The 17,258-nt window shown below is 42.1% G+C and overlaps 1 protein-coding gene across 4 annotated transcripts in view; it reads left to right on the top strand.

Annotated features, from left to right (window-relative positions):
* Positions 1–17,258, top strand: part of DIAPH3 (diaphanous related formin 3) — a 322,031-nt gene that overhangs the window by 174,293 nt on the left and 130,480 nt on the right. For all 4 annotated transcript variants that reach the window (XR_005448450.1, XM_038741262.1, XM_038741271.1 and 1 more), the window contains one exon: positions 10,923–11,047. Coding sequence is in view for 3 of the 4 variants with exons in the window: in XM_038741262.1 (XP_038597190.1) it covers positions 10,923–11,047 (125 nt within the window). In the remaining variant the exon portion in view is untranslated. The remainder of the gene's footprint in view (positions 1–10,922; positions 11,048–17,258) is intronic.

The raw sequence follows: 17,258 nt of genomic DNA, 5'->3' as shown, positions 1-17,258 counted from the left end.
GCCTGTATTTATCAGTTGCAAATAGGACTTTTGAAGTTTGTAAGCAGTCAGCTTTGAGAAATTAGGAACAACAGCACTATCATGATTGACCAAATTATCTATTTATTTTTTATTTTTTGGCTTTCTGAAGAACTGTATGCCAGAAATGGAACACATAGCTGTGATAAATGTTTTGCTGTAGTGCAAAACCTGGAAATTATTTGTTATGTTGAACTGAACTGCAGTTCTTCCTGCAAAACCAAAAACAGATATGGTCTTCTCTTTCTTTTTTTTTTTTAATGGAGAACTAGTGTAAGGTATCTAAAAGCTACGATTTTAGTGTATCTTACCCTATGAATTCCTATGAATCTATGTTGCTGACTTGTACTTCCCAAGTGCTTAGTACAGTGCTCTGCACACAGTAAATGCTCAATAAATATGATTGAATGAATGAATATGAATGGATCAATAGACACTGTTAATGTTCCTCAAAGGGCCAATTAATGAATAAGTGAAGTACTGGGATCTTGAGGGAAGCTGATCAATCAATCAATCAATTGTATTTATTGAGTGCTTACTGTGTGCAGAGCACTGTATTAAGCGCTTGGGAAGTACAAGTTGGCAACATATAGAGATGGTCCCTACCCAACAGTGGGCTCACAGTCATCATCAATCGTATTTATTGAGCGCTTACTACGTGCAGAGCACTGTACAGTCTAGAAGCTGATGTTCTTGGATGCAAGTTTGCAGGAGAGTCAGTAGTTAGCTGAAGATTTTATGCGATTATATTATCATGTTTTTGAGTGTTGAGAACAGCTGAAATGTTTTTGATCCAGATAATGTGTTTTTCCTTCAGAGCAGGAAGCTCAGTAAGCTCACTGTGGGCAGGGACTGTGTCTGTTATATTGTACTCTCCCAAACACTTAGTACAGTGCTCTGTGCACAGTAAGTGCTCAATAAATATGATTGATTGATTGAGTCCTGGTCCCTGCCCCCACTAAAACCCTCGCCTTCTTTTCACTTCTATACTGAAAATGTTGGCTCTGACCATATACATTCAATGCCTATTTGCGAGATGCCAAAAATTATGAGTCTCTCCATAACCAGCTAACGTTTTGGTTTTAAGAAGTCTTGCATCAATTTGAGATAAAGTGTGAGAAGCAGCGTGGCTCAATGGTAAGAGCCCGGGCTTTGGAGTCAGAGGTCATGGGTTCAAATCCCTGATCCGCCAACTGTCAGCTGTGTGACTGTGGGCAAGTCACTTCACTTCTCTGTGCCTGTTACCTCATCTGTAAAATGGGGATTAAGACTGTGAGCCCCTCGTGGGACAACCTGATCACCCTGTGTCTCCCCAGAGCACTGTTCTAAGGAACAGTGCTTAGTGCGTAGAAAGCGCTTAATAAATGCCATTATTATTATTATTGTTATTATAAAGTGGGTCAGTTTATAAAAATAATTGATGACGACCCTGATGGAGGGAAAAACTTAAAGGCGTGAAGAAGTGTTCAGGATTTCCCTGCTTAAAAGTATTAGATGAAGACAAGAAGGTTGTGACTGTTTAATATAAGGGGATAATTAACATTGAAAAATCACTATCACGGCCAGCAGGAAAAGTTTCTGCTTCAGAAAACTCCTGCAAGGACTCATTATTTTGTCACAACTTTAGTTAGTGCTGTTTTTTGACTTAGTTTAGCAAAGGTGAAACAACAGTTTAGTGACATTGAACAACAGCTGAATACAGCACATAAAGAACCCAAACCCCATTGAATTGTGGGGTATGCCTGTATTATTTTTCTGTATAATGCACAGAAAAAGATTGGCTAATATATTGAGGTCTAACAGGTTTTGAAAGAGAATGATTTAGTCATATGCAGGTCAGTGGCTTTTAAAAGTTGTATCGGATATTCTTTCAGTCTTCTTAACATCCAGGCATAGCAAAACATCAACGTGCAAAAAAAAATTTCACAGTCCAAAATGAGATAGGAAATGGAAGTTATCACATCTTTCAGGAGTTAGGTTTTAGAGTTGTAAACTCTAAATGAAGCTAAAGCAAGGATGTACATTGGGTTGATTATTGTAAAATATTCTAAATATTTCAGACCAGCAGGAGGTACTGAATGCAATACAGGCAATGTTCCAGGAATCCTGAAACACTGAAGATTTAAAGACAAAGGCAGCAAGATGGTGAAGAGGAAGGATTGGTATTTTTACTGTGATAAATCCAGTCCAGGGAGCCTTCTCCATGATGACAGCTCCTAAATCTTTGTTTGCTAGGTGTTTAAATAACTGTGTTCATCATTTTGTAAGAGCAGTAATATGTCAGTGATGGGCTCATCATGTTTTGAGGAGCATTTTTAGGTGCAAATTCCTCTCAGGGTCTTCTGCAGAGGTTTTTAATAGGTGCTTACTTTCTTTCATCTTGTTTTCTTCTACTATGTCCGTTTCTCCAGATTCAGCTTTCCCCTATACTTAGCTAATGTGATCAGGGGTTCAGTATAGCTGGTGGCTTTACTATGGAGTTAATGTTTTTGGATTTAACCTATGTTTCACCTATTACACAATTTCCATCATTTCTTTCTTATTGATAATAATAATTTGTATTTGTTAGGCAATTACTGCATGATAATAATAATAATAATTGTATTTGTTAGCCACTTACTATATGTCTAACAAGACATAGATTGGATATAGTCTTCATCCCACATGGGGCTTGCAGTCTACGTAAGAAGAACAGGTATTGTACTAAGCCCTGGGGTAGATATAAAATAGTCAGGTCTCCCTGGGACTGACAGCCTAAGTAGAAGGGAGAACAGGTATTGAATCTCCAATTTGTATGAGAGAGAATTGAGGTACTGAGATGTTAAGTGACTTGCCCAAGGTCACACAGCACTCTCCTAAGGAACATAGATGCTACCTTTATGCGACTGCTAAATCTTTCTCTTTAGTCCTGGCCTCTAACCCCCTCTATCACACATTTCCTTTTGCCTCCAGGACAGTGGATATCCCGCTGGTACCAAAAGCTCAAAGTGTCTAAAACTGATCCAATTTCCCCCGACCTCATTCCTACCATTCCAAACACACTTCCTCCTGCCAGGAATAGGCTTCCACTTCCAATCTGTGTTCTCAAAGTCTTAACCTACTTCTTCACCAGTCTTCAAAGTCCCCCACAAAAATCTAACTCATTCCATCTTCCTAGGTCACATCAATCAATCATATTTATTGACAGCTTACTGTTTGCAGAACACTGTACTATGTGCTTGGGAAACTTTAGTGCCTAGTGGATAAAGCACGTTCCCTACCTACAACAAGCTGATGGTCTTGAAGGGGAATTGAGCAATAATATAATAAATCACAGACATGTGCATAAGTTCTGTTGTGGGAGCAAATGAAGGGTACACATTCAAGTGTGCAAGTGTGACATAGAAAGGAGTGGGAGAGAAGTAGGAGAAGCTGCATGCCTTAGTGGATAGGGCACAGGAGTCTGAAGGACCTAGGACCTAGTCCCGGCTCCACCTCATGTCAGCTGTGTGACCTTGTACGAGTCACTTCACTTCTCTATGCCATAGTTACCACATCTGTAAAATGGGGATTAAGACTTAGCTCCATGTGGGACATGGACGGTGTGCAGCCAGATTGATTTGTATCCACCCCAGCGCTTAGAACAGTGCCTGGCATATAATACATGCTTAACAAATACCATGAAGAAAAAAAAGGAAATGATGGCTTAGTCTGGAAAGGCCTCTTGGAGGAGATAAGCCTTCATTAAGGCTTTGAATATGGGGAGAGTTATCATCTGTTGGACATCCAGGTCAGGTTAGGGCTCAGCAGCAAGGTAGACAAGATCGGGGTATGGTGAGTAGGTTGGTATTAGAAGAATGAAGTTTGCAGGCTAAATTGTAGTAGGAAATTAGAGAGGTAAGGTAGGAGGGCACAAGGTGATTGAGTGCTTTAAAACTGATGGTAGGGAGTTTCCTTTTATTGTGGCCTGGGTGGGCAACCACTGGAGGTTCTTGAGGAGTGGGAAAACATGGACTGAGTAGTTGTCAATCAATCAGTCAATCGTATTTATTGAGCGCTTACTGTGTGCAGAGCACTGTACTAAGTGCTTGGGAAGTACAAGTTGGCAACGTATAGAGACAGTCCCTACCCAACAGTGGGCTCACAGTCTAAAAGGGGGAGACAGAGAACAAAACCAAACATACTAACAAAATAAAATAAATAGAATAGATATGTACAAGTAAAATAAATAAATAGAGTAATAAATATGTACAAACATATATACATATATACAGGTGCTGTGGGGAAGGGAAGGAGGTAAGATGGGGGGACGGAGAGGGGGACGAGAGGGAGAGGAAGGAAGGGGCTCAGCCTGGGAAGGCCTCCTGGAGGAGGTGAGCTCTCAGAAGGGCCTTGAAGGGAGGAAGAGAGCTAGCTTGGCGGATGGGCAGAGGGAGGGCATTCCAGGCCCGGGGGATGACGTGGGCCGGGGGTCGATGGTGGGACAGGCGAGAACGAAGCACGGTGAGGAGATTAGCGGCAGAGGAAGCGGAGGGTGCGGGCTGGGCTGTAGAAGGAGAGAAGGGAGGTGAGGTAGGAGGGGGCGAGGTGATGGAGAGACTTGAAGCCGAGGGTGAAGAGTTTCTGCCTGATGTGCACAAAGAGAAGCAGTGTGGCACAGTGGAAAGAGCATGGGCTTTGGAGTCAGAGGACATGGGTTCAAATCCTGGCTCTGCCATTTGTCAGCTGTGTGACTTTGGGCAAGTCACTTAACTTCTCTGTGCTTGTTACCTCATCTGTAAAATGGGGATTAAGACTGTGAGCCCCCTGTGGGACAACCTGATCACCTTGTAACCTCCCCAGCACTTAGAATAGTGCTTTGCACATAGTAAGCACTAAATAAATGCTATTATTATTATTATTATTATTATCATTATTATTACTGACTAGAAAAATGATCCAGACAGCCGAATGAAGTATGGACTGGAGTGGGGAGAGAGTGGTCAGGGATGTCAGCAAGGAAGGTGATGCAGTACTCAAGTCAGGATAGGATAAATGCTTGGATTAACATAGTAGCCATTTAAATGGAGAGGAAAGGATGGATTTTAGTGATGTTGTGAAGGTTGAACCAACAGGATTTAGTGATAGATTGAAAGTGAGGTTTGTTTGAGGTCAGCAAAGAGGCTGATGGAGTTTGGCATAGTGGATAAACCATGGGCCTTGGAGTCAGAGTTCCTGAGTTCTTTTTCCAGCTGTGCCATCTGTCTGCTGTGTGACCTTGGGCAGGTCATTTAACTTCTCTGTGGCTCAGTTACCTCATCTGTAAAATGGGGATTAAAAGTGTGAGCCCCACATGGCAAAGGGACTGTGTCCAACCTGATTATCTTTTATGTACTTAGTACAGTGCGTAGTCCATAGTAAGTACTTTACAAATACCATAAAAAAATAGTGCTTGGATTAATGTGGTAGCAGTTTGGATGGAGAGGAAAGGATAGATTTTGACAATGTTAAAAGACTAAACCAACAGGATTTGGTGACAGGTTGAGTAAGTGGGTTAAAAATGGTCTTGAGAGTCAGGGAGGATAATGGTGCTGTCTAAAGTGATGGGAAAGCTGGAGGGGAGGACAGGGTTTGAGTGAGAGATTAGGAGTTCTATATTGGATAAAACATCTGTTACGTCCCAGTAAGGCCTATTAAGGACAAGGAGTTTTGTGACTCACCTTTACTGATGGAACAAACCACAATATTCAGTATCACAGTAAGAAAACATTAGCATACAGAAAATATTAATAGTAAAGGACCCTGCTTCTATTAAGCCCTTAACCCAGGGGCAGTGAGATCTCTGACACCATTAAACCCTCATCCCAGGGGTGTTGATAATTTCTCCTATCATGTGATGACTAATTTCCATGGCGTTTGGTCCGAGTACTGGCCGAAACCAGCACAAAGGTCCCCGGTGAAAAGGTCTCCTCCTGCCCGAGCTGTATCTGTCTTCCCTTCGGCGAACACGAGTTGTCTCTGTCTTCCCTTCAGCAGACAGTGAGCAGCATCGACCTTCATACCACTATCCTTGTTGACTGTTACATTGAGCTTCTTCCATCTAATGGCCCTGATCTAACAATTACAGTTCCATTGTCTTCTGCTCTTAGAAAACACCTGGCCTGGACACCTGTGGGTGTATCAACATTTGGGTCTTCTCTTGGAGCCTATCTGTTTGAGTAACTTGCGATCCCAGGAAGCTTAAGCCAAAGAAGCAACCTGGCTTAGTGACAAGAGCATGGGCTTGGCAGTCAGAGGTCGTGGGTTCTAATCCTGACTCTGTCACTTGTCAGCTGTGTGACTTCGGGCAAGTCACTTAACTTCTCTTTGCCCCAGTTACCTCATCTGTAAAATGGGGATGAAGACTGTGAGTCCCATGTGGGACGACCTGATTACCTTGTGTCTTCTCCAGCGCTTAGAACAGTGCTTGGCACATAGTAAGCGCTTAACAAATACCATTATCTTCAAAAGTGCTCGATGTGCAAACTCCATGCTTCAACATCCAAATAGAGGTATCCTAATGGCAGGAAGAAATGCAAGACTGCAGAGAAGGTAAGAGATCAGGTCTGAAGATGTAGAAATAGGAATCCTTAACATTGAGATGGTAGTTGAAGCCATGGGAACAAATGAGTTCTCCAAGGGAGTGGGTGTAGATGGATAATAGTAGGGGACCCAGAACTGAGGTTTGAGGTACTCCCATGTTTATTCATTAATTCATTCATTCAATTGCATTTTTTGAGCGCTTACTGTGTGCAGGGCACTGTACTAAGCACTTGGGAAGTACAAGTTGGCAACATATAGAGACGGTCCCTACCCAACAGCAGGCTCACAGTCTAGAAGGGGGAGAGAGACAGCAAAACAAAACATATTAACAAAATCATCATCATCAATTGTATTTATTGAGCGCTTACTGTGTGCAGAGCACTGTACTAAGCGCTTGGGAAGTACAACTAAGCACTTGGGAAGTACAAAGTAAAATAAATAGAATAATAAATATGTACAAGTAAAATAGAATAATAAATATGTACGAATATACAGGTGCTGTGGGAAGGGGAAGGAGGTAGGGTGGGGGGGATGGGGAGGGGGAGGAGGGGTAGAGGAAGGAGGGGGCTCAGTGTGGGAAGGCCTTCTGGAGGAGGTGAGCTCTCAGTAGGGCTTTGAAGAGAGGAAGAGAGCTAGCTTGGTGGATGTGTGGAGGGGGGCATTCCAGGCTGGGGGGGGACGTGGGCCAGGGGTCGATGGCAGGACAGGCGAGAATGAGGCACAGTGAGGAGGTTAGCGGCAGAGGAGTGGAGGGTGTGGGCTGGGCTGTAGAAGGAAAGGAGGGAGGTGAGGTAGGAGGGGGCGAGGTGATGGAGAGCCTTGAAGCCGAGAGTGAGGAGTTTTTGATCAGCAGAATGATCAGTATGATCAGCTTGTATATACTCCAGCGCTTAGTACAGTGCCTGACACACAGTATGAGCTTAACAAATACCATAAAAAAAAGTAGGCCTATATCTGGGAAAACGTACTCTGGCCTCTCCACTATTGATGAGACCAGCAACACTGTCCTTCCTGCTACTAGAAACAGGTAATGGGGAGTGATCTGGTCAAACTTTTAAATCGCCAAAAGCTTTTTCACTTGGCGCTCGGCATTTACAATGTGATCAAGGGGTGTAGGGTGATCAAACTGTCATAAATTTCTGCAAGCTGTCTTCCTAAAAAAAGTTGGCAGTGGCATTTGGACCTCTTGCATCTCAACCCCAAAGATCCAAAAAAATTGAGAGGGTGGAATTTCAGAAATCTCATTTCCTCCAGGCATCTAAAATATACTACACTGTGCTGAGATAGTATGTATTACTTTCTAGGAGTTTTATGCAGCAAGTAGATTCGCAGGGGGGCGGGCAGCTGAGGGAGGGGAGAGGGATCGGCTTAAGGCCGGGGAGTGCCGATTAAATTGCCGTCTCTAGGGGCTGGGAAGCAAAGGAGGAGCCAGCAAGAGGGACTGAGAATGAGCAGCTAGATAGATTGAGGAGAACCAGGAGAGGACAATGTCAGTGAAGCTAAGGTTAGATAATGTTTCCAGAAGAAGGGGGTGGTTGGCAGTGTGGAAGGCAGCTGAGGAATCCTTCCAGTAGCCATGCCGGCCACATCTTATGATTTCTTCCATTACGCATGTCCATATTCTTGATTTGCATTCCTTTCAGTATTCATTTATCTATACTTTCAGCTGCTGTAGTGTTGTTGAATTTTCCTTTTCTAACTATATGTGATTGGCTTTTTTCTCCTACTAGACAATAATAATTATGGTATTTGTTAAGCGCTTACTATGTGCTAGGCACTGTGCTAAGTGCTGGGGTGGATACAAGCAAATCAGGTTGGACACAGTCCATGGCCCACATGGGCACACAGTTTTAATCCCCATTTTACAGATGAGATAACCGAGGCTCAGAGATGTTAGATGACTTGCCCAGGGCTACACTGCAGACAAGTGGTGGAGCCAGGATTAGAACCCATGACCTTTTGACCCCCAGGCCTGTGCTCTATCCACTATGCCATGCTGCTTCCCACTAAATCATAAGGTACTTGAAAGCGGAGATTGTTTTTCCCTCAGTTGTTGTCTCCCAAGTACTTTGTGCAGTTCTTTGGACAAAGTATGTGCTCTCTAAATTCTGCTGATCAATACTCTGATCATTTTTTCAGGAGCAATCAAAGAAGTTCTTCCTATTAGGGCCAGGAATAAGTGGTCAACAGCTGTGTTTTTAAACAATCCAAATGTTCAGTTTCTTTTTACCTGTTTGCTGCCAAACTGAATGTTCAAAAAAGACATAAAAGGCACATATAACTTTTAATTCTCAATTTGTACCCCATTTTTGTGTCCTTCATAATACACTCTAGTTAGGATTATTCTTTTACTGCTGTGGATTCATAAAACTCTTAACACTTCAAGCCAGCAATATATAGTTGTCTGTATTCAGAGACATGACTGAAGGTGAAATTTGGGTGCCTATGTGACTGACTGAAACGGCCCATGCAGAACCTCAGTTCCAGCCACATTGTGCAAATAAAAAGGTTGTTCAAGGTTGCATTATTCCAGCGCCTAGTGCTGTTTCCTTTTTTTTGCCTCCATACCCCTAACTCCTTATGACTTTTTCCTCCGTGAACCACTCTTTTCTTAATAACAGTATGGCACACTAGCCTTTCCTCTACACTAGGCTCCCAATTTTCACCTGGGATGCAGCATTGTTTGAAGCTTTATTATTCTGTGTCTAAACATTTCCTCTGCCCTCTTTGCATTGTTTCCCAGTTCCAGCTCCCAATCAGGAAGTGCTTTTGCTCATTCTCCTCACATGTCCCACCCAGGGTATTTATGCTGAATATGCCTTTGATGTGAGGAAACTGACTATATTCTAGAACTTCATTTTTGTGAGCATACCAGATGATAATGTATGTAGAAATTTGCCTTAAAAGGATTACAGTTGTAAAACGCTTAGTGATATCTTCCAAGGCCATGGTCTTCCTTTGGTGGGTGTAATTCTAAGCACAGCCATTTTTTCTGTTCTAAGTAAATAGTTGATAGCCGTTGGCCAAAATACCTAAGGTTCACCTGTAAGTGAGTATTTTTTTTAATGGCATTTATTAAGCGCTTACTATGTGCAAAGCACTGTTCTAAGCGCTGGGTTAGTAGCTTTTACTTATTGTGCACAGAACACAGAATGCTGTACTACGTGCTTGAGAAACTGCAGTACAACTGAGTTGGTAGACACATTCCCAGCCCACGAGGAACTTACAGTCAAGGACTATGGGAAGCAATTAGGGGTTTATTGAGCTTACTGATGGGGACCCCATGTACCATGGAAAGGTTGCAGATATTGTTTGAACGTACACGGACCTGTTGCCGTATTTGGTATGGGCCTTAGAACCTGCAGCCCACTGGCTGGGTCCGGGAACTAAACCAATTAAGGAGATAGATTCCGCCCAGCTCTGCACCAAATGTGCCCCAAATCCGCACCAGTCCAGGCCCCGCTGTTTTCAAATCTACCAGTCACTGTGATCAGCAATAGCAGTATATAAGCTCATTGCATCGGGCACTTGGGGCCTTTTCCCTTAAGGAAAAGAGTCCATCGGGTGCGTTACCCCCTATTTGGTCTTCGGCCTTACCAATGAAACTTTATTAAAACTTTCAATAGTCACATGCTGTCCAACTAATTCTTTAGTCGCCCAGCGACCTTGTTGACAATCCAGAACAACTGCCGCCATCACTTACTATATTCAGTTTATGTTAGCACTTTGTACAATTCTTGGAAAAATCCACTGTAACAGAGTTATTAGACCTGATCCTTATCCCCAAGGAGCTCACAGTCTACAGGTAGATAAGCTCCTCCTCTAGACTTAAACTCATTGTGGGCAGGGAATGTATCTATTTATTGATTAATTCAATAGTGTACTCTCCCAAGTGCTTAGTTCAATGCTCTGCACACTGAGCCCTCATTTCCTCTTAGTCCAGTCCGTTCTGTGTTGCCATTGCATTTGGATTTGCTCCCTTTATTCACCCCTTCCTTCATCCATCCCCGTTGCTCTTATGTTCAGATATGTAATTCATTTATGTATATTAATGTCTGTCTCCCTTAGAGACTGTAAGCTTGTTATGGAAAGGAACATTTCTACCAAATCTGTTATACTGTACTCCCCCAAGTCTGTAGTACATCGCTTTGCATTCAGTACAATTGATTGATTGATCGAAACCTGGTTTAAATTGATTCCACAGCTAATTCAATAAGCCTAGGTAGACCTACCATCTTTCCCTAGTTTTAATTTTTTTTTCTGTTGTGTTATATTTTGACTATTATGGCGCTGAAATAAATTTTGGAAATTTGCATTTATTACTATTATTTTGCAGTGATAAGGTGTTTCATATACTCTTTCAGTCTCTGCAGAAAATTTGGAAAAGAACTTGAAGCAGATGGAAAGGCAGCTTCAACAGCTTGAGAAGGATTTGGAAACCTTTCCCCCTCCTGAGGATGCATATGATAAGTTTGTGACAAAAATGTCTATATCCTTTCAAAAGCTAAAAAACCTTCATGGCACCAGTCATCTAATGTCTAGATTAATTTAATTTAATGATTTAAATATATTTGCATACCAATTTTCTGCCACTAAAGCCAAGAATTCAGTACAGTTCATTGAAAGAGTTATGAATAGTTTTGCAATAGAAACTCTGTTATCCCTTTTTCAGAATGGCTCGTGAAGTAGTATTTCTCTCTTTCATGTGGTGAATGAATTAAAATAAGGTAAGTTATTAACATTTTAAGGTATATTTTGATTTATTCTACCTTGAACATTTTAGGAACAGGGAAACATTGTATCATTTAAGTTACCTATTTTTTAATCTCTGTTGTGTTACCAATTGGAAATGCTCTTTAAAAAAAATCCAAATGGTAATTGCCTTCATAAATGTCATTGTTTCAAAGTTCCAAGTGAAACCTTTAAGCCAGAATGGCTTATAGGATACAAATGTTCAATTAAACAAATTGGATTAATTTGAAATACAAGGATATGCATTCCTTTGGTAAATGGAATTTATTGAAGTTTTCCTTTCAGTTCTTTTGTCTTTTATTACTGGCTTTCTAGGTGATGAAGTAAGCAAACTTTTCTGTAACTTTAAAAAAAATGAATGCTACGATTCTTCACTAAGCATTAGAAAGAAATTAAATACCTTTGTGTTTTAATAATATCCTCCACTATACATTGTTAAAAACTCACTTCTATGTCCAAAGCTTAAGTAAAACAGATTTTAGAGTAAAAATTGAAAACTGAGCTTTGATAAGTAGGCATTTCTTGAAACTTTTATAAACACATTTTTTGAATTTGAAGGGTTTTTTTCCCCACATAGATATATATCTTTCTTACTACGTTATGTTATAACATGAGTTTTATTATGCAATATTTTGAATTTAGTTATTTCAACTTTTTCATTGAGCGTATGAGAAATAGAAAAAATTCATTCCTGAAATAATAAATATGTGACCATAGTCTGCTCTGGGCAGTAGTTGTTAACCCAAGTGATGGATAATAAAAGTAATGGCAAGTCTGTCTCCAGAGAATGGAGCTGATTGGGCAGTATGAGAAAGTAATGTTAAGGAACTCCGGACATTAGTTGGCCAACGCTGAAGCCACAATAAGGTCAAAGTTGAAAGGCGATTAGGTAAGATACGGCTTTTTTTATCTGCTTTCTTTGGTTAGTCTTTACAATGGAAAAGCCACTTCAAATAATTGAGTTTATATCTCTAGTACCATGTTTTTGAATTAAAAAAAATGCAAATTCTACAATTAAGATGCATTTAAACTTTTTGGGGGGTAGATTTAACTAATCAATTTTAAGCAACGTGCTACATAAATCGGTAAGATACAGCTAGTTTACTTGGTGCTTTTTTCTCTTTGTACTTTACCTATTGGGATTCAATTTTGAGGTCCTTCATTTTGAAATTTCTTGAATGTGATCGCATAGTCATGCATAACTTAATATTGTAATTAATTGCTTTTGATGGAAAAGATAACATTCAGCAAATTTAAATATTGTTACAGAAGAGAACACATTTTCCTCAATGTGCAACACTGTAAAATTATTTTCAAACATTTAAATGAAGTCTTAGTTAAGTTGCCTTTTGAGTTAAGTGTAAAAGATTTAGGTTTCTCAGGCTCATTCAGGCTTTAGAAATATGTTATATTATTTACCTGCAGGGTTTATAGTTACAGTTCAAATATTTATTGAATGCCGTATGTGTACAGAGCACTATACTATTGAGGGAAATACAGTTGAATTAATATGCATTTACAATCTACTGGAGGAAGCAGACACTAAAATTATTTGCAGACAGTAAGATTTCCTCCCCCCCATTAGATTGTAAAGTCCATGAGGAGGAGGATTATGTATTCTTCCAAACAGTACAGTGACCTTCCCAGATCAGTATTAATTGAGAAGAGAAAGAAGTGTAAATTAATATGTAAATAAGTTTGTATTTAGCAGGATATATCTGATAAACTGTGTGTAAAATAAGTGCTTTGTGTGATTATAGGTATATAAGTGTGTAGGTGTGCTGAAGTGCCTATATGGTACTGATGTGTTGAGAGATATAGATCAGTCAGTGATATTTATTGAGCGCTTACCATGTGCAGGGCGCTGCACTAAGTTTATGGGACAGTTCAGTACAATAGAGTTGGTAGACACATTCCATGCCCACAAGGAGCTTATATTTTAGAAACTACCAATCAATAGAATAAAGTATGGCCTGGTAGATTAAAGCATAGGTTTGGGAGTCAGAGAACCTGGGCTCTAATCCCAGCTCCTCCACTTGTCTGCTGTATGATACTGGGCAAGTCACTTAACTTTTCCTGCCTCTTACCTCATCCTTAAAATGGGAATTAAATCATACTCCCTTCTACTTAGACTGTGAGCCCCATGTGAGGCAGGGATTGTACATATTGTACACCTGTATATATGTATATATGTTTGTACATATTTCTTACTCTATTTTACTTGTACATATCTATTCTATTTATTTTATTTTGTTAATATGTTTGGTTTTGTTCTCTGTCTTCCCCTTCTAGACTGTGAGCCCACTGTTGGGTAGGGACTGTCTCTATATGTTGCCAACTTGTACTTCCCAAGCGCTTAGTACAGTTCTGTGCACACAGTAAGCGCTCAATAAATATGATTGATTAATTGATTGTGTCCAATCTAACTTCTATCTATCCCAGTGCTTAGAACAGTGCTTAGCACACAGTAAGCACCTAAATACCATAGTTATCATTGTTATTATCATTGCTGTGGGATGGGAGAATATCTCTTCTGTATTGTACTCTTCCATGAGCTTAGATCGGCTCCCAATGAATGTTCTATTAAATAGCATTGATTGAGAGGTGAGAATGAGGCACAGTGTATGAGTTTGAGAGGGACAAAGAGTGTGGGCTGGAGTATATGAGAGAAATGGATGCACTATGGGTGAGAAGTAGCATGGCCTAGTGGGCCTGGGAGTCAGAGGACTTGAGTTTTAATCCTTGCTCCTCCACTCACCTACTGTGTTACCTTGGGGAAGTCACTTTACTTCTGCGCCTCAGTTCCCTCACGTGAAAATGGAGATTCAAAACCTGTTCTCCTTCTTACTTAGACTGTGAGTCCCATTGGAACCTGGTTATTTCCATTTACCCCAGTGCTTAGTTCAGTGTTCAACACATAGAACTACTCAACAAATACCACAGTTATTATTATTGCACACATCTACCCACTTTTCAAAATTCCCCAATGGCTCCCCTTTCTTCTCTATACAAAGCAAAAACACCTAAGCACTGACTTAAGGCACTTAATTAGCTCTCTCCTACATACTCACCCTCCTCCTCCTTCAACTACAATCCAGCTCACACATTTCACTATTTTCAAGCAGCCCACTGCTTTTCCCCATATTCAAAGCCTTTCTAAAAGCATATCTTGTCCAGGACACCTTGTCTTAGTAATCCTTTCTATCCCATCTCCCACTACTGCCATTTCAACACTTCTGTGTCACCTAAGCATTTGGGTATTCACTTCTGCTACCTAGATCACTAATACATGTATCTTGAAAAATCTGTTGCTTCTCCCTTTACATGTAGTTTATTTAATTGTGTGTCTCTCTTGCTAGATTGTAAGTTCCTTGCTGGCAGAGATTGTGTCTACTGCCTCTACTGTACTCTCCCAAGAACTTAGTACACTTCCCTGAAAAGAGTAAGGGCTCAGTAACTGCTTTTGATTTATTGATTGAGAAGAGAGGTGTAGTAGGAGGGATAGAGCTGATTGAGTGCCTGAAAGCCAATGGTTGGGAGTTTCTGTATTATGTGGAAAGAAATGGACAACGTCAGTCAATCATACTGCTAATTAGAATTGTATTTATTAAGCACTTACTATGTGGCTAGCACTGTTCTAAGATCTTGGGTAGATACAAGTTAATCTGATCAGACCCAATTTATGTCCCACATGGAGTTTATACTCTAGAAGAGTGGGAAAACAGGAATTCAGTCTCTATTTTACAGAAACTGAGGTACAGAGAAGTTGTGACTTACCAAAATATACACAGCAGAGCTAGTGGTAGAACTGAGGTCCAGTGACTCACAGACCAAGGGTCATTCCACTGGGCCACACTCCTCCTCATCTATTTTCAGTGTCTACTGTGTGTGGAAGGAGACAGCCTTAAAATAATTTACAAGTAGAAAAAAAAGCTCAGTTTAATAGGTAAGATAGTGAATGTAGAAGTGCTGAGAGTATAGAAGGGATGTGGTGTTTGTAGTCGTAGGAGGTGATGAGCTCGCCAAGGGACGACATATAAAATGAGAAGAGATGGTGACCCAGGACAGAACCTTAGCAAATACCCACTGGAGGGGAGAGGCTAAGGAAGAGCCTGCAAAAGACACAGCATAGGAGCAGCCAGAGAAGTAAGAGAGCATAGAAATGTCAGTAAAGCCAAGTTTTAGACAGAGTTTCTAGGAGAGGGTAGTGGTCAACACTGTCAAAGCCAACTGCATTTGAAGTGGTTAGTCTAGAGTCCATCAGAGGAGATAACCAGTGACTCTGGTATTAATGGAGTTAAGGGAGGAAGTCAGATTGAAGAGGGTCAAGGAGCAGGTTGGAGATTATGAAGTGCAAGCGGCGAGTGTTTGCAACCTTCTCGATGAGTTTTGAGGGTAATGGGAGGAGATGGGGAGGGTGTGGTGGAATCCAGAAAAGGAGGTGTAATAATAATAATAATGGCATTAAGAGTTTACTATATGCAAAGCGCTGAGGAGGTTACAAGGTGATCATGTTGTCCCACGAGAGGCTCAGTCTTAATCCCCATTTTACAGATGAGGTAACTGAGGCACAGAGAAGTAAAGTGGCATGCCTAGAGTCACACAGCTGACAGCTAGCGGAGCTGGAATTTGAACCTATGACCTCTGACTCCAAAACCCGTGCTCTTTCCACTGAGCCATGCTGTATTCATTCATTCATTCAATCGTATTTATTGAGCACTTACTGTGTGCAGAGCACTGTACTAAGCGCTTGGGAAGTACAAGTTGGCAACATATAGAGATGGTCCCTGCCCAACAACGGGCTCACAGTCTAGAAGGGGGAGACAGACAATAAAACAAAACACGTAGACAGGTGTCAAAACCGTGCTGGCATTTTCTGAGGTGCCTTTGGCTGGTGGGTCTGGTGGCCAGTCACCGGGGAGGAGGCCGAGGTCTGAGAGGAAGGAGAAGGCTCAGTTTGCACCCCCGTCCCCCACCCCTCTCAACCAGAAAACTCTCCCAGCGGCCATCCCTGCTCAGACTCTTGTCTCCAGGACCTCACCCTCTGGAAAGTGTTCCCCATCCCCTTCTCCTCAGGACTCCCAGGAGTCTTGGAGCTCTGTTCCACCAGGCCGTGATCCCCCCCAGGGTCCAACACCTGGCCCGGGTCCGACCCAAGCAAGACAGATGGCACTGAGCCGGCAGGCCTGTGGGATATGACTTTATTAAGGGCAGGAAAGAGGAGCGGCAGGCGATCTGGCAGTCTTTCCGAGTCCCGGTTCCCAGGCCCGGGAGAGGGAGATGGCTTTGGCCCTTCCCCATCCCACAGGAATGATAATAATAATAATAATAATTATGGTATTTGTTAAGCGCTTACTATGTGCCAAGCACTGTTCTAAGCGCTGGGATAGATACAAGGTAATCAGGTTGTCCCACTTGGGGCTCACAGTCTTCATCCCCATTTTGCCGATGAGGTAACTGAGGCACAGAGAAGTTAAGTGACTTGCCCAAAGTCACACAGCTGACAAGTGTTGGAGTGGGGATTAGAAGCCACGACCTCTGATTCCCAAGCCCGGGCTCTTTCCACTAAGCCACGCTGCTTCTCCCAGCTGTCCCCCGGACCCGGCCCTAAAATCCATCTCCCGGGACCGGGAGTCCTGCTGCAGGAGGTTGGAGGCCCCAGGGCCGTCCAGGGCCTTCATGGAGGCCACTGTACCGTAAGTGCCACAAGTGACCGGAGCCCCCTTGGACCGAATGCCACTTGTCCTCGGAAAAGCCGGCACGCTTTCGGACCGAACTCACTCCCGGGGTCCACCAGCAACTTCAATTTCACAGCCCCCCCCAGAGCTGGGTAGCGTCCTTGCCCACTGGAAAGGCTGGCAAAGTCCTTGGCCAAGACTCGCCTCCCCCTCAGCAGCTGAGGAGAGCATACCCCCAACCTTCCTCCAGCGCCCACCTAATCCATTCCC

The sequence above is a fragment of the Tachyglossus aculeatus genome, chromosome 2 (assembly GCF_015852505.1).
Source record: "Tachyglossus aculeatus isolate mTacAcu1 chromosome 2, mTacAcu1.pri, whole genome shotgun sequence".
In the NCBI taxonomy this organism is placed as follows: Eukaryota; Metazoa; Chordata; class Mammalia; order Monotremata; family Tachyglossidae; genus Tachyglossus; species Tachyglossus aculeatus.
This window is presented reverse-complemented; position numbering and strand designations above follow the sequence as displayed.